The sequence below is a fragment of the Coloeus monedula genome (assembly GCF_965178545.1).
Source record: "Coloeus monedula genome assembly, chromosome: 40".
Lineage (NCBI taxonomy): Eukaryota > Metazoa > Chordata > Aves > Passeriformes > Corvidae > Coloeus > Coloeus monedula.
In genome coordinates, this window is record NC_138820.1 from 1164012 (window position 1) to 1182035 (window position 18024).

Consider the following 18024-nt stretch of genomic DNA (forward strand, 5'->3'; position numbering starts at 1 on the left):
ATACTGGTCCATACTGGTCTGTACTGGTCCATACTGGTTGGTATTGGTCCGTACTGGTCCATACCGGTCCGTACTGGTCCGTACTGGTCCGTACTGGTCCGTACTGGTCCGTACTGGTCCGTACCGGTCCGTATTGGTCCGTACTGGTCCATACTGGTCCATACTGGTCCGTACCGGTCCGTACCGGTCCGTACCGGTCCGTACCGGTCCGTACCGGTCCATACTGGTCCGTACTGGTCCATACTGGTCCATACTGGTCCATACCGGTCCGTACTGGTCCGTACTGGTCCGTACTGGTCCATACTGGTCCATACTGGTCCGTACCGGTCCGTACCGGTCCGTACTGGTCCATACTGGTCCATACTGGTCCATACTGGTCCGTACCGGTCCGTACCGGTCCATACTGGTCTGTACTGGTCCATACTGGTCCATACTGGTCCATACTGGTCCGTACTGGTCCATACTGGTCCATACTGGTCTGTACTGGTCCCTACTGGTCCGTACTGGTCCATACTGGTCCGTACTGGTCCGTACTGGTCCATACTGGTCCATACTGGTCCATACTGGTCCGTACCGGTCCGTACCGGTCCATACTGGTCTGTACTGGTCCATACTGGTCCATACTGGTCCATACTGGTCCGTACTGGTCCATACTGGTCCATACTGGTCTGTACTGGTCCCTACTGGTCCGTACTGGTCCATACTGGTCCGTACTGGTCCGTACTGGTCCATACTGGTCCATACTGGTGCGCAGCGCTGCAGTTCCGCCAGGAGCAGGCCCTGCTGGAGATCCTGAGCTGCAGCGGCCTCCGGGCGGCCCTGGGGAGGCCCCCCCCGGGCAGGAGCGCGGCCGGAAAGGTGCCGGGAACGGGCACCGGGAATGGGCACCGGGAATGGGCACCGGGAATGGGCACCGGGAATGGGCACCGGGAATGGGCACCGGGAACGGGCACCCGGAATGGGCACCGGGAACGGGCACCGGGAACGGGCACCGGGAATGGGCACCGGGAATGGGCACCGGGAACGGGCACCGGGAATGGGCACCGGGAATGGGCACCGGGAATGGGCACCGGGCACCGGGAATGGGAATGGGCACCGGGAATGGGCACCGGGAATGGGAATGGGCACCGGGAATGGGCACCGGGAATGGGGGAATGGGCACTGGGAATGGGCACCGGGAATGGGGCACTGGGAATGGGCACCGGGAATGGGCACCGGGAATGGGCACCGGGAATGGGGCACTGGGAATGGGCACCGGGAATGGGCACCGGGATTGGGGCACCGGGAATGGGCACCGGGAACGGGCACCGGGAATGGGAATGGGCACCGGGAATGGGCACCGGGAATGGGCACCGGGCACCGGGAATGGGCACCGGGAATGGGCACCGGGAACGGGCACCGGGAATGGGCACCGGGAATGGGCACCGGGAACGGGCACCGGGAATGGGCACTGGGAATGGGCACCGGGAACGGGCACCGGGAATGGGCACTGGGAATGGGCACCGGGAACGGGCACCGGGAATGGGCACCGGGAATGGGCACCGGGAATGGGCACTGGGAATGGGCACCGGGAATGGGCACCGGGAATGGGCACCGGGAACGGGAATGGGCACCGGGAATGGGCACCGGGATTGGGGCACCGGGAATGGGCACCAGGCACCGGGAATGGGCACCGGGAACGGGCACCGGGAATGGGCACCGGGATTGGGGCACCGGGAATGGGCACCGGGCACCGGGAATGGGCACCGGGAACGGGCACCGGGAATGGGCACCCGGAATGGGCACCCGGAATGGGCACCGGGCACCAGGAATGGGCACCGGGAATGGGCACCGGGAACGGGCACCGGGAACGGGCACCGGGAATGGGCACCGGGAACGGGCACCGGGAACGGGCACCGGGAATGGGAATGGGCACTGGGAACGGGCACCGGGAATGGGAATGGGCACTGGGAATGGGCACCGGGAATGGGCACCGGGAACGGGCACCGGGAATGGGCACCGGGCACCGGGAATGGGCACCGGGAATGGGCACCCGGAATGGGCACCGGGAATGGGCACCGGGAACGGGCACCGGGAATGGGCACCGGGAATGGGCACCGGGAATGGGAATGGGCACCGGGAATGGGCACCGGGAATGGGGGCACCGGGAATGGGCACCGGGAATGGGCACCGGGAATGGGGGCACCGGGAATGGGCACCGGGAATGGGCACCAGGAATGGGCACCGGGAACGGGCACCGGGAATGGGCACCGGGAATGGGCACCGGGAATGGGAATGGGCACCGGGAACGGGCACCGGGAATGGGCACCGGGAATGGGCACCGGGAATGGGCACCGGGCACCGGGAATGGGCACTGGGAATGGGAATGGGCACTGGGAATGGGAATGGGCACCGGGAATGGGCACCCGGAATGGGCACCGGGAATGAGGGAATGAAGAGCGGGAATTTTGTGGGAATTTTTGGGGGAGTTTGGGGTATTTGGGGAATTTCTGGGAATTTCCAGAACCGTCAGGAATTTTGGGGAAATTTTAGGAATTTTATGGGAATTTTATGGGAATTTTTGGGGAATTTCTGGGAATTTTTGGGGAATTTCTGGGAATTTCTGGGAATTTCCAGAATCATCAGGAATTTTGGGGGAATTTGAGGAATTTTATGGGAATTTTATGGGAATTTTTGGGGAATTTTATGGGAATTTTTGGGGAATTTTATGGGAATTTTGGGGAATTTCTGGGAATTTCCAGAATCATCAGAAATTTTAGGGGAATTTTATGGAAATTTAGGGGAATCTTTTGTGGAATGTTTGGGAATTTCTGGGAATTTGAGGAATTTCTGGGAATTTCCAGAACCGTCAGGAATTTTGGGGGAATTTTAGGAATTTTATGGGAATTTTTGGGGAATTTTTTTCTGGATTTTTGGGGAATGTTTGGGAATTTGGGGAATTTCTGGGAATTTCCAGAACTGTCAGGAATTTTGGGGGAATTTGAGGAATTTTATGGGAATTTTTGGGGAATTTTATGGGAATTTTATGGGAATTTTTGGGGAATTTTATGGGAATTTTGGGGAATTTCTGGGAATTTCCAGAATCATCAGGAATTTTGGGGGAATTTGAGGAATTTTATGGGAATTTTATGGGAATTTTTGGGGAATTTTACGGGAATTTTGGGGAATTTCTGGGAATTTCCAGAATCATCAGGAATTTTGGGGGAATTTTATGGAAATTTAGGGGAATCTTTTGTGGAATGTTTGGGAATTTCTGGGAATTTGAGGAATTTCTGGGAATTTCCAGAATCATCAGGAATTTTGGGGGAATTTGAGGAATTTTATGGGAATTTTGGGGGAATTTTTTTTTGAATTTTTGGGGAATTTCTGGGAATTTGGGGAATTTCTGGGAATTTCCAGAACCGTCAGGAATTTTGGGGGAGTTTGAGGAATTTTATGGGAATTTTATGGGAATTTTTGGGGAATTTTATGGGAATTTTTGGGGAATTTTATGGGGATTTTGGGGAATTTCTGGGAATTTCCAGAACCATCAGGAATTTCTGGGAATTTTGGGGGGGTGAAGAATTCCAGGAATTTGGGGAATTCGGCTTTTGGGCCTCAGGAATTCCAGAGGTTTTCAGGGCCTTGGAAAAACTGGGAATTCTGGAAAAAATGGGGAGAAAATGAGGGAAATCTGAGGGAAATGAGGGGAAAAATGGGAATTTGGGGGGAAAATGGGAATTTGGGGAAAAAAAAGCGAATTTGAGGGGAAAAAAAAACAGGATTTGGGGGGGGGGAAATGGGAATTTTGGAGAAAAAAATGGGGATTTGGGGGAGAAAAATGGGAATTTTAGAGGGAAAAAATGGGAATTTTGGGGGGAAAATGGGAATTTTGGGGGGAAATGGGAATTTTGGGGGGGGGAAACAGGGATTTGGGGGGAAAAATGGGAATTTTGGGAAAAAAAAGAATTTGTGGAGAAAGAAACGGGATTGGGGGTGGGGGGGAATGGGAAATTGGGGGGAAAAATGGGAATTTTAGAGGGGAGAAATGGGAATGTTGGGGGGAAAATGGGGATTTGGGGAAAAAAAGAGAATTTTGGGGGAAAAATGGGGAGATTGGGGGGGAAAATGGGGAATTTGGGAGGATAAAACAGGGATTTGGGGGGGGAAATGGGAATTTGGGGGGAAAATGGGAATTTTGGGGGGGAAAAATGGGAATTTTGGGGGGTAAATGGGAATTTTGGGGGAAAAAAACCAGGGATTGGGAAGGAAAATGGGAATTTGGGAGGATAAAACAAGGATTTGGGGGGAAAAATGGGGAATTTGGGAAGAAAAACCAGGATTTTGGGCGGGGGAAATGGGAATTTGGGGGGGAAAATGGGAATTTTGGGGGGAAAAATGGGAATTTGGGGGAAAAATGGGAATTTTGGGGGGAAAATGGGAATTTGGGGGGGGAAATGGGAATTTGGGGGGGAAAAATGGGAATTTTGGGGGGAAAAATGGGAATTTAGGGGGGGAAAATGGGAATTTGGGGGGGAAAAATGGGAATTTTGGGGGGGAAAATGGGAATTTTGGGGGAAAAAATGGGGATTTTGGGGGGAAAAATGGGAATTTTGGGGGGGAAAAACCAGGATTTTGGGGGGAAAAATGGGAATTTTGGGGGGAAAATGGGAATTTTGGGGGGGGAAAACCGGGATTTGGGGGAAAAATGGGAATTTTGGGGGGGGAAAATGGGAATTTTGGGGGGGAAAATGGGAATTTGGGGGGGAAAAATGGGAATTTTGGGGGGGAAAAATGGGAATTTGGGGGGAAAGTGGGAATTTTAGAGGGAAAAAATGGGAATTTGGGGGGGAAAACGGGAATTTTGGGGGAAAAAACCCAGGGATTGGGAAGGAAAATGGGGATTTGGGAGGATAAAACAAGGATTTGGGGGGAAAAATGGGAATTTTGGGGGGAAAAATGGGAATTTGGGGGGGAAAAATGGGAATTTTGGGGGGAAAAATGGGAATTTTGGGGGGAAAATGGGAATTTTGGGGGGGGAAAACCGGGATTTGGGGGAAAAATGGGAATTTTGGGGGGGGAAAATGGGAATTTTGGGGGGGAAAATGGGAATTTGGGGGGGAAAAATGGGAATTTTGGGGGGGAAAAATGGGAATTTGGGGGGAAAGTGGGAATTTTGGGGGGGAAAAATGGGAATTTTGGGGGAAAAAAGGGAATTTTGGGGGGAAAAAATGGGAATTTTGGGGGGGAAAAATGGGAATTTGGGGGGGAAAAATGGGAATTTTGGGGGGAAAAATGGGAATTTGGGGGGGAAAATGGGAATTTTGGGGGGAAAAATGGGAATTTGGGGAGGAAAAATGGGAATTTTGGGGGGAAAAATGGGAATTTTGGGGGAAAAAAGGGAATTTTGGGGGGAAAATGGGAATTTTGGGGGGAAAAATGGGGAATTTGGGAAGAAAAACCAGGATTTGGGGGGGGAAATGGGAATTTGGGGGGGAAAAATGGGAATTTTGGGGGGGAAAATGGGGATTTGGGGGGGAAAAATGGGAATTTTGGGGAAAATGGGGAATTTGGGAGGATAAAACAGGGATTTGGGGGGAAAAAACAGGAATTTTGGGAAAAAAAAGGAGAATTTTGGGGGAAAAATGGGGATTGGGGGATGGGAATGGGAATTTGGGGTGGAAAAATGGGGATTTGGGGGAAAGTGGGAATTTTAGAGGGAAAAAATGGGAATTTGGGGGGGAAAAATGGGAATTTTGGGGGGGAAAAATGGGAATTTTGGGGGGAAAAATGGGAATTTGGGGGGGAAAATGGGAATTTGGGGGGAAAAATGGGAACTTTGGGGGGGAAAAATGGGAATTTTGGGGGGTAAATGGGAATTTTGGGGGGTAAATGGGAATTTTGGGGGAAAATCCAGGGATTGGGAAGGAAAATGGGGATTTGGGAGGATAAAACAAGGATTTGGGGGGAAAAATGGGGAATTTGGGAAGAAAAACCAGGATTTTGGGGGGGAGGGAAATGGGAATTTGGGGGGAAAATGGGAATTTTGGGGGGAAAACGGGAATTTGGGGGGGAAAATGGGAATTTTGGGGGGGAAAGTGGGAATTTGGGGGGGAAAAATGGGAATTTTGGGGGGGAAAAATGGGAATTTTGGGGGGAAAAATGGGGATTTTGGGGTAAAAGAAGAGGGATTGGGAAGGAAAATGGGGATTTGGGAGGATAAAACAAGGATTTGGGGGGAAAAATGGGGAATTTGGGAAGAAAAACCAGGATTTGGGGGGGGGGGGGAAATGGGAATTTTGGGGGGGAAAAATGGGAATTTTGGGGGGGAAAATGGGAATTTGGGGGGAAAAATGGGAACTTTGGGGGGGAAAAATGGGAATTTTGGGGGGTAAATGGGAATTTTGGGGGAAAAATGGGAATTTGGGGGGGTAAAATGGGAATTTTGGGGGGAAAAATGGGGATTTGGGGGGGGAAAATGGGAATTTTGGGGGGGAAAAATGGGAATTTTGGGGGGGAAAATGGGAATTTTGGGGGGAAAATGGGAATTTTGGGGGGCAAATGGGAATTTTGGGGGGAAAAATGGGAATTTTGAGGGGGAAAAATGGGAATTTTGGGGGAAAAAAGGGAATTTTGGGGGGGAAAATGGGAATTTGGGGGGAAAAATGGGAATTTAGGGGGAAAAATGGGAATTTAGGGGGGAAAAATGGGAATTTTGGGGGGGAAAAATGGGCATTTGGGGGGGAAAAATGGGAATTTTGGGGGGGAAAAATGGGAATTTGGGGGGAAAAATGGGAATTTTGGGGGGAAAAATGGGAATTTGGGGAGGAAAAATGGGAATTTTGGGGGGAAAACGGGAATTTGGGGAGGAAAAATGGGAATTTTGGGGGGGAAAAATGGGAATTTTGGGGGGAAAAATGGGAATTTGGGGGGGAAAAATGGGAATTTTGGGGGGAAAACGGGGGTTTTGTGCATCAGAAATGGCGGGGATTTTGGGGATTTTGGGGATTTTGGGGATTTTTGGGGATTTTGGGGAATTTGGGGGTTGTGATCCCGGTTTTCCGTGCTCCCCGAGGTGTCGGGCCGGGAGCTGCGCGAGGAGCGAGCCCGGCTCAGCCGGAGCCTCATCCCGGCACTGCCCCAGCTCCTGGAGAAGGTGCGGAAAGCCGGGAATTGGGGGGGAAATCCGGGAATTCGGGGCTTTGGGCGATGCTGGGGATTGTTTGGGATTTTGGGGGATTTTTTGGGGATTTTTTTTTAAATTTTTTGGGGATTTTTTGGGGATTTTTGGGGATTTTTGGGGTTTTTTTGGGATTTTTTGGGGATTTTTTGGGGATTTTTTTTTAAATTTTTTGGGGATTTTTTGGGGATTTTTGGGGATTTTTGGGGATTTTTTTGGGGATTTTGGGGGATTTTTTGGGGATTTTTTTTTTAAATTTTTTGGGGATTTTTTTTTTAATTTTTTGGGGATTTTTGGGGGATTTTTTTAAATTTTTTGGGGATTTTTTTGGGATTTTTGGGGATTTTTTTTATAATTTTTTGGGGATTTTTTGGGAATTTTTTGGGGATTTTTTTTTAAATTTTTTGGGGATTTTTGGGGGATTTTTTAAAATTTTTTGGGGATTTTTTTGGGATTTTTGGGGATTTTTTTTATAATTTTTTGGGGATTTTTTGGGAATTTTTTGGGGATTTTTTTTTTAATTTTTTTGGGGATTTTTTGGGGATTTTTTTAAATTTTTTGGGGATTTTTTGGGGATTTTTTGGGATTTTTTGGGTTGTTTTTTTTTTTTTTTTTTGATTTTTCAGGGGAATTTTTTTTTTTAATTTTTGGGGTTTTTTTTGGGGGGGGGTTTTTTGGGGATTTTTTTTTAAATTTTTTTTTTGGGGATTTATTTGGAATTTTTGGGGATGTTTGGGGATTTTTTGGGGATTTTTTGGGAGGTTTTTTAGAATTTTTGGGGATTTTTTTTGGAATTTTTTTTTTTGGCTTTTTTGGGGATTTTTTTTGGAATATTTTGGGATTTTTTGGGATTTTTTGGGGATTTTTTGGGAGGTTTTTTGGAATTTTTTGGGATTTTTTTGGATTTTTTTTTTTTTGTCTTTTTTGGGGATTTTTTTTGGAATATTTTGGATTTTTGGGGGATTTTTTTGGGAATTTTTTGGGGATGTTTTGGAATTTTTTGGGGATTTTGGGGGGACTTTTTCTGGAATTTTTTTGGAATTTTTGGGAATTTTTTTGGGAATTTTTTGGGGCATTTTGGGGGATTTTCTCTGGATTTTTCCCCCCCCAAAATTCCCTTTTTTTCCTATAAAATTCCCCTTTTTTCCCCCCAAATCCCCATTTTTTTCTTCAAATCCCCGTTTTCCCCCCAAATCCCATTTTTCCCCCAAATTCCCATTCCCCCCCGCCCCCCAAATCCTGTTTTTTTTCCCCAAAAATTCTCTTTTTTTTCCCCAAATTCCCATTTTTCTCCTGGAATTCCCCATTTCCACCCCCTCAAATTCCCATTTTCCCCCCAGAATTCCCATTTCCCCCCCAAAATTCCCATTTTTCCCCCTGGAATTCCCATTTTATCCCCCCAAATCCCCATTTTTCCCCCAACATTCTCTTTTTTTTCCCCCAAAATTCTCTTTTTTTCCCAAAATTCCCATTTTTACCCCTGGAATTCCCATTTTTACCCCCAAATCCCCATTTCCCCCCCAAATCCTGTTTTTTCCCCCCAAAATTCCCGGTTTTTTCCCCAAATTCCCATTTTCCCCTCTGGAATTCCCATTTCCCTCCAGAATTCCCATTTTCCCCCCCAAAATTCCCGTTTTTCCCCCCAAATCCCCATTTCCCCCCCCAAATCCTGGTTTTTTCCCCCAAAATTCCCGGTTTTTTTCCCCAAATTCCCATTCCCCCTCTGAAATCCCCATTTGCCCCCCCAAAATCCCCGTTTTTCCCCCCAAATCCTGTTTTTTTCCCCCAAAATTCCCATTTTTTTCCCCAAATTCCCATTTTCCCCTCTGAAATTCCCATTTCCCTCCAGAATTCCCATTTCCCCCCCCAAAATCCTGTTTTTTCCCCCCAAATTCTCTTTTTTTATCCCCAAATTCCCGGTTTTTATCCCAAAATCCCCACTTTTCACCCAAAATTCCTGGTTTTTTCCCCAAATTCCCATTTCCCTCCAGAATTCCCATTTCCCCCCAAATCCCCATTTCCCCCCCCCGAAATCCTGGTTTTTTCCCTCCAAATTCTCTTTTTTTATCCCAAAATTCCCATTTTTTCACCCAAAATTCCCATTTTTCACCCAAAATCCCCATTTTTTCACCCAAAATTCCCATTTTTCACCCAAAATCCCCATTTTTTCACCCCAAATCCCCATTTTTTCACCCAAAATCCCCATTTTTTCACCCAAAATTCCCATTTTTTCCCCCTCTGCCATTCCCAGTTCTCGGCGGAGCCGGCGCCGGTGGCGGCGCTGCTGGAGCTGCTCCCGCACCTGGAGCTGGGAATGTTCCGCACGCAGCGCTGGGACAAGGTGCGGCCTCCCAGTGCAAACCAGTTCAAACCAGTAACCCCCAGTGCCATCCCAGTAACCCCCAGTTCAAACCAGTAACCCCCAGTGCCATCCCAGTAACCCCCAGTGCCATCCCAGTAACCGCACCTGGAGCTGGGAATGTTCCGCACGGAGCGCTGGGACAAGGTGCGGCCTCCCAGTAACCCCCAGTTCAAACCAGTAATCCCCAGTGCCTTCCCAGTAACCCCCAGTGTCCTCCCAGTAACCCCCAGTGCCATCCCAGTAACCCCCAGTGCCATCCCAGTAACCCCCAGTTCAAACCAGTAACCCCCAGTGCCCTCCCAGTAACCCCCAGTGCCCTCCCAGTAACCCCCAGTGTCCTCCCAGTAACCCCCAGTGCCATCCCAGTAACCCCCAGTGCCCTCCCAGTAACCCCCAGTGCCATCCCAGTAACCCCCAGTGCCATCCCAGTAACCCCCAGTGCCATCCCAGTAACCCCCAGTGCCCTCCCAGTAACCCCCAGTGCCATCCCAGTAACCGCACCTGGAGCTGGGAATGTTCCGCACGCAGCGCTGGGACAAGGTGCGGCCTCCCAGTGCAAACCAGTTCAAACCAGTAACCCCCAGTGCCCTCCCAGTAACCCCCAGTGCCATCCCAGTAACCCCCAGTGTCCTCCCAGTAACCCCCAGTGCCATCCCAGTAACCGCACCTGGAGCTGGGAATGTTCCGCACGGAGCGCTGGGACAAGGTGCGGCCTCCCAGTGCAAACCAGTTCAAACCAGTAACCCCCAGTGCCCTCCCAGTAACCCCCAGTGCCATCCCAGTAACCCCCAGTTCAAACCAGTAACCCCCAGTGCCATCCCAGTAACCCCCAGTGCCCTCCCAGTAACCCCCAGTGCCATCCCAGTAACCCCCAGTGCCCTCCCAGTAACCCCCAGTGCCCTCCCAGTAACCCCCAGTTCAAACCAGTAACCCCCAGTGTCCTCCCAGTAACCCCCAGTGCCCTCCCAGTAATCGCACCTGGAGCTGGGAATGTTCCGCACGCAGCGCTGGGACAAGGTGCGGCCTCCCAGTGCAAACCAGTTCAAACCAGTAACCCCCAGTGCCCTCCCAGTAACCCCCAGTGTCCTCCCAGTAACCCCCAGTGCCCTCCCAGTAACCCCCAGTTCAAACCAGTAACCCCCAGTGCCTTCCCAGTAACCCCCAGTGCCCTCCCAGTAACCCCCAGTTCAAACCAGTAACCCCCAGTGCCCTCCCAGTAACCCCCAGTTCAAACCAGTAACCCCCAGTGCCTTCCCAGTAACCCCCAGTGCCCTCCCAGTAACCCCCAGTTCAAACCAGTAACCCCCAGTGCCCTCCCAGTAACCCCCAGTGCCTTCCCAGTAACCCCCAGTGCCCTCCCAGTAACCCCCAGTTCAAACCAGTAACCCCCAGTGCCCTCCCAGTAACCCCCAGTGCCCTCCCAGTAACCCCCAGTGCCCTCCCAGTAACCGCACCTGGAGCTGGGAATGTTCCGCACGCAGCACTGGGACAAGGTGCGGCCTCCCAGTGCAAACCAGTTCAAACCAGTAACCCCCAGTGCCCTCCCAGTAACCCCCAGTTCAAACCAGTAACCCCCAGTGCCTTCCCAGTAACCCCCAGTGCCCTCCCAGTAACCCCCAGTGTCCTCCCAGTAACCCCCAGTGTCCTCCCAGTAATCCCCAGTGCCATCCCAGTAACCCCCAGTGCCCTCCCAGTAACCCCCAGTGCCATCCCAGTAACCCCCAGTGACCTCCCAGTAACCCCCTGTGACCTCCCAGTGCCCTCCCAGTACCTCCCAGTGCTCCCAGTGCCTCCCAGTACCTCCCAGTGCCCTTCCAGTGCCTCCCAGTGCCACCCAGTGCCCCTTCCCAGTGCTCCCAGTGCCTCCCAGTGCCCTCCCAGTGCCCTCCCAGTGCCCCTTCCCAGTGCTCCCAGTCCATCCCAGTGCCCCCAGACCCCCTCCCAGTAGCTCCCAGTCCATCCCAGTGTGTGGGCAGTGCCTGGAGCAGGTGCTGGAGCGGATCCAGGAGCTCTTTGGGAAGCCCTCGGAGCCCTTCCCGCTGCTCCCAGTGCTCCCAGTGCCCTCCCAGTGCTCCCAGTGCCTCCCAGTCCATCCCAGTGCCCCCAGACCCCCTCCCAGTGGCTCCCAGTCCATCCCAGTGTGTGGGCAGTGCCTGGAGCAGGTGCTGGAGCGGATCCAGGAGCTCTTTGGGAAGCACTCCGAGCCCTTCCCGCTGCTCCCAGTGCTCCCAGTGCCCTCCCAGTGCTCCCAGTGCCTCCCAGTCCATCCCAGTGCCCCCAGCCCCCCTCCCAGTAGCTCCCAGTCCATCCCAGTGTGTGGGCAGTGCCTGGAGCAGGTGCTGGAGCGGATCCAGGAGCTCTTTGGGAAGCCCTCGGAGCCCTTCCCGCTGCTCCCAGTGCTCCCAGTGCCCTCCCAGTGCTCCCAGTGCCCTCCCAGTGCCCCTTCCCAGTGCTCCCAGTGCCCTCCCAGTGCCCCCAGACCCCCTCCCAGTAGCTCCCAGTCCATCCCAGTGTGTGGGCAGTGCCTGGAGCAGGTGCTGGAGCGGATCCAGGAGCTCTTTGGGAAGCCCTCGGAGCCCTTCCCGCTGCTCCCAGTGCTCCCAGTGCCCTCCCAGTGCCCTCCCAGTGCCTCCCAGTGCCTCCCAGTCCATCCCAGTGCCCCCAGCCCCCCTCCCAGTGGCTCCCAGTCCATCCCAGTGTGTGGGCAGTGCCTGGAGCAGGTGCTGGAGCGGATCCAGGAGCTCTTTGGGAAGCCCTCGGAGCCCTTCCCGCTGCTCCCAGTGCTCCCAGTGCCCTCCCAGTGCCCTCCCAGTGCCTCCCAGTGCCTCCCAGTCCATCCCAGTGCCCCCAGCCCCCCTCCCAGTAGCTCCCAGTCCATCCCAGTGTGTGGGCAGTGCCTGGAGCAGGTGCTGGAGCGGATCCAGGAGCTCTTTGGGAAGCCCTCGGAGCCCTTCCCGCTGCTCCCAGTGCTCCCAGTGCCTCCCAGTGCCTCCCAGTGCCCTCCCAGTGCTCCCAGTGCCCTCCCAGTGCCTCCCAGCCCCCCTCCCAGTAGCTCCCAGTCCATCCCAGTGCCCCCAGACCCCCTCCCAGTAGCTCCCAGTCCATCCCAGTGTGTGGGCAGTGCCTGGAGCAGGTGCTGGAGCGGATCCAGGAGCTCTTTGGGAAGCCCTCGGAGCCCTTCCCGCTGCTCCCAGTGCTCCCAGTGTCCTCCCAGTGCTCCCAGTCCATCCCAGTGCCCCCAGCCCCCCTCCCAGTAGCTCCCAGTCCATCCCAGTGTGTGGGCAGTGCCTGGAGCAGGTGCTGGAGCGGATCCAGGAGCTCTTTGGGAAGCACTCCGAGCCCTTCCCGGTGCTCTCGGCCGCCTCCGGGGCTCTCCGGGCGCTCTCGGAGCCGCAGCTGCCCCTGCACGGCCTCGGTGCCCTCGCCCGCAGCCGCCTCGGGGACGCCCTGGGGCAGCGGTGCCAGCGGCAGGTCAGCCAGCTGCTGCAGGTGCGGCATTTTGGGGGCAATTCTGGGGATTTTGGGGCATTTAGGGGGGATTTGGGGACATTTAGGGGGGATTTGGGGGGATTTGGGGACATTTAGGGGGGATTTGGGGACATTTAGGGGGGATTTGGGGGGATTTGGGGACGCCCTGGGGCAGCGGTGCCAGCGGCAGGTCAGCCAGCTGCTGCAGGTGCGGCATTTTGGGGGCAATTCTGGGGATTTTGGGACATTTAGGGGGGATTTGGGGACATTTAGGGGGGATTTGGGGACATTTGGGGATGCCCTGGGGCAGCGGTGCCAGCGGCAGGTCAGCCAGCTGCTGCAGGTGCGGCATTTTGGGGGCAATTCTGGGGATTTTGGGGCATTTTGGGGGGATTTGGGGGGATTTGGGGACATTTAGGGGGGATTTGGGGACATTTAGGGGGGATTTGGGGACATTTGGGGATGCTCTGGGGCAGCGGTGCCAGCGGCAGGTCAGCCAGCTGCTGCAGGTACGGGCATTTTGGGGGCAATTCTGGGGATTTTGGGACATTTAGGGGGGATTTGGGGACATTTAGGGAACATTACGGGGGATTTGGGGGCATTTAGGGGGGATTTGGGGGGATTTGGGGACATTTTGGGGGGATTTGGGGACATTTGGGGACGCCCTGGGGCAGCGGTGCCAGCGGCAGGTCAGCCAGCTGCTGCAGGTGCGGCATTTTGGGGGCAATTCTGGGGATTTTGGGGCATTTAGGGGGGATTTGGGGACATTTAGGGGGGATTTGGGGGGATTTTGGGACATTTAGGGGGGATTTGGGGACATTTTGGGGGGATTTGGGGACATTTGGGGACGCCCTGGGGCAGCGGTGCCAGCGGCAGGTCAGCCAGCTGCTGCAGGTGCGGCATTTTGGGGGTAATTCTGGGGATTTTGGGGCATTTAGGGGGGATTTGGGGGGATTTGGGGACATTTAGGGGGGATTTGGGGGAATTTGGGGACATTTAGGGGGGATTTGGGGACATTTAGGGGGGATTTGGGGACATTTAGGGAACTTTTAGGGGGGATTTGGGGACATTTAGGGGGGATTTGGGGACATTTAGGGGGGATTTGGGGACATTTGGGGATGCCCTGGGGCAGCGGTGCCAGCGGCAGGTCAGCCAGCTGCTGCAGGTGCGGCATTTTGGGGGCAATTCTGGGGATTTTGGGGCATTTAGGGGGGATTTGGGGGAATTTGGGGACATTTAGGGGGGATTTGGGGACATTTGGGGATGCTCTGGGGCAGCGGTGCCAGCGGCAGGTCAGCCAGCTGCTGCAGGTGCGGGCATTTGGGGGGAATTTTGGGACGTTTTGGGGGGATTTTTGGGGCATTTTGGGGGCAATTCTGGGGATTTGGGGACGTTTTGGGGGGATTTGGGGACGTTTAGGGGGGATTTGGGGACGTTTAGGGGGGATTTGGGGACATTTTGGGGGGATTTGGGGACATTAGGGCTCTGTCCGCACCCCAGGCCGTGGCTCCGGACGAGGAGGACGTTTATGGGCTGGCGGCCACCCTGAGGAGACTCTCGGCCCTGTTCAGGTGACAGCGGGGCCACCCCGGGGACACCTTGGGGACACCTGGGAGGGGTTGGGGACACCCTGGGGACACCCTGGGGACACCCTGGGGACACCCTGGGGACACCCTGGGACACCTGGGAGGGGTTGGGGACACCCTGGGGACACCCTGGGGACACCCTGGGACACCTGGGAGGGGTTGGGGACACCCTGGGACACTTTGGGGACACTTTAGGGACACCCTGGGGGGATTGAGGACACCTTGGGGCCACCCTGGGGACTTCTGGGGACATTTTGGGGGGATTTGGGGACATTTGGGGACCTTGGGGCCACCTCCTGCCCTTGTCCCCGATGTCCCCAAGCCCCTCAGCGTCCCCAACTGGCCCCAAATGGTCCCAACTGGCCCCGATGTCCCCTCAGGGACCACGACCTGACCCCCTGGGGCCTCTTCGAGCCCTGCTGGCGCCTCCTGCGCCGCGCCACCGACACCGGGGAGGTGCCAGCGCAGGTGAGGGCCGGGGACACCCCGGGGACACCCCGGGGACACCCTGGGGACACCCTGGGGACACCTTGGGGACACCCTGGGGACACCCTGGGGACACCTGGGAGGGGTTGGGGACACCCTGGGGACACCCTGGGGACACCTTGGGGACATTGGGGACACCCTGGGGACATTGGGGACACCCTGGGGACACCTGGGAGGGGTTGGGGACACCCTGGGGACACTCTGGGGACACCCTGGGGACATTGGGGACACCCTGGGGACACCTGGGAGGGGTTGGGGACACCCTGGGGACACCCTGGGGACACCTTGGGGACACCTTGGGGACACCCTGGGGACATCGGGGACACCCCAGGGACACCTCGGGGTCATGGGGACACCCTGGGGACACCTTGGGGACACCCCGGGGACACCCTGGGGACACCTTGGGGACATTGGGGACACCCCGGGGACACCCTGGGGACATTGGGGACACCCTGGGAGGGGTTGGGGACACCCTGGGGACACCTTGGGGACACCCTGGGGACACCTTGGGGACACCTTGGGGACACCCCGGGGACACCCCGGGGACACCCTGGGGACATTGGGGACACCCTGGGAGGGGTTGGGGACACCTTGGGGACACCCTGGGGACACCTTGGGGACATTTGGGGACACCCTGGGGGGTTTGGGGACACCTTGGGGACACCCTGGGGACACCTTGGTGATGTTTGGGGCCATTTTGGGTAAATTTTGGGTTAATTTTGAGGTCTTTTGGGGCCGTTTTAGGGCCACTTTTGGCTGTTTTAGGTCATTTTGGGGCCTTTTGGGGTCACTTGGGGGTCATTTGGGGCCATTTTGGGGTTATTTGGGGCCATTTTGGGGTCATTTGGGGCCATTTTGGGGTTATTTGGGGCCGTTTTGGGGCCCTTTTTGGCTGTTTTGGGGTCATTTTTGGCTGTTTTGGGGCCATTTTTGGCCGTTTTGGGGTCATTTAGGGCCTTTTTGGGATCATTTTGGAGTCATTTTTGGCTGTTCTGGGGTCATTTGGGGCTGTTTTGGGGTCATTTTGGGGCCATTTTTGGCTGTTTTGGGGTCATTTGGGGGCCATTTTGGGGCCTTTTTTGGCTATTTTGGGGTCATTTGGGGCCATTTTGGGGCCATTTTTGGCTGTTTCGGGGTCATTTTTGGTTATTTTGGAGTCATTTTTGGCCCTTTTAGGGTCATTTGGGGCCATTTTGGGGTCATTTGGGGCCATTTCGGGGTCATTTGGGGCCATTTTTCGCTATTTTGGGGTCATTTGGGACCATTTTGGGGCCATTTTGGAGTCATTTGGGGCCATTTTGGAGTCATTTTGGGGCCTTTTGGAGCCATTTTTGGGCCCCTTGTGTTCATTTTGGGGTGATTTCGGAGCCATTTGGGGACTTTTGGTGGCCCTGTCCCCCCAGGTGACCATCCCGGCCATCTCGTGCCTCTTCTTCCACCTGCTCTGGGAGCTCTCCCGAATTCCCGAATCCGGAGCCCCCCCGGTGAGGAATCCCCCCAAAAATTCCCCCCAAAATTCCAAAAAATTCCCCTAAAAAATTCCCCCTCAAATTCCAAAAAAAAAATCCTTCAAATTCCCCTAAATTTCCTGAATTCTTGAATCCCCAAAATCCCTAAAATCTCACCCCAAACCCCATCCCAGAACCCCCAAATTCCCTAAATCCCACCCCCAAATCACTCAAATCCCCCAAATCCCTCCCGAAATTCCCCAAAATCCCCAAAATCCTCCCCCAGTGCCTCCGAAATTCCCAAAAATCCCCCCCAAATCCCTTCAATCCCACCCCAAATCCCAATAAATCCCCAACTCCCCAAAATTCCTCAAATCCTTCCCGAAATTCCCAAAATCCCTTCAATCCCACCCCAAATCCCATCCCTGATCCCTCCAATCCCCCCCAAAATTCCCCAAATCCCTTCAATCCCACCCCAAATCCCAATAAATCTCCACATCCCACCCTGAAATTCCCCAAATCCCTCAAATCCTCCCGCAGATCCCCAAAATCCCTCCCGAAATTCCCCAAATCCCTCAAATCCCACCTCAAATCCCAATAAATCCCCAAATCCCCAAAATTCCTCAAATCCCTCCCAAAGTTCCCAAAATCCCTCAAATCCCACCCCAAATCCCAATAAATCCCCAAATCCCACCCCAAAGTTCCCCAAATTCCTTCAATCCCGCCCCAAATCCCAATAAATCCCCAAATCCCAATAAATCCCCAAATCCCACCTCAAAATTCCCCAAATCTCTCAAATCCCACCCCAATCCCCCCAAAATTCCCAAAGATCCCCCCCCAAAATTCCCCAAATCCCTCAAATCCTCCCGCAGATCCCCAAAATCCCTCCCGAAATTCCCCAAATCCCTCAAATCCCACCCCAAATCCCCCCCCAAATTCCCCAAGTCCCTCAAATTTCCCCCCAAATCCCAATAAATCCCCAAATCGCACCCCGAAATCCCCAAAATCCCTCAAATCCTCCTTCAAATCCCCAAAATCCCTCCAGAAATTCCCCAAATCCCTCAAATCCCACCCCAAATCCCTTCAATCCCACCCCAAATCCCAATAAATCTCCACATCCCACCCTGAAATTCCCCAAATCCCTCAAATCCTCCCGCAGATCCCCAAAATCCCTCCCGAAATTCCCCAAATCCCTCAAATCCCACCTCAAATCCCAATAAATCCCCAAATCCCCAAAATTCCTCAAATCCCTCCCAAAGTTCCCAAAATCTCTCAAATCCCACCCCAAATCCCAATAAATCCCCAAATCCCACCCCAAAGTTCCCCAAATTCCTTCAATCCCGCCCCAAATCCCAATAAATCCCCAAATCCCAATAAATCCCCAAATCCCACCTCAAAATTCCCCAAATCTCTCAAATCCCACCCCAATCCCCCCAAAATTCCCAAAGATCCCCCCCCAAAATTCCCCAAATCCCTCAAATCCTCCCTCGTATCCCCCAAATCCCGTCCCAAACC

General features: G+C 53.9%; 1 protein-coding gene across 1 annotated transcript in view; it reads left to right on the forward strand.

The window, feature by feature from the left end:
• STAG3 (STAG3 cohesin complex component) overlaps window positions 1-18024 on the forward strand; it is a gene marked incomplete at both ends in the record, with an annotated part of 86267 nt that overhangs the window by 47339 nt on the left and 20904 nt on the right. The window contains 7 exons of the mRNA XM_082300581.1: window positions 755-858; window positions 7055-7135; window positions 9411-9500; window positions 12807-13010; window positions 14490-14560; window positions 14956-15043; window positions 16465-16545. Of these exons, the coding sequence (XP_082156707.1) occupies window positions 755-858; window positions 7055-7135; window positions 9411-9500; window positions 12807-13010; window positions 14490-14560; window positions 14956-15043; window positions 16465-16545 (719 nt within the window). The remainder of the gene's footprint in view (window positions 1-754; window positions 859-7054; window positions 7136-9410; window positions 9501-12806; window positions 13011-14489; window positions 14561-14955; window positions 15044-16464; window positions 16546-18024) is intronic.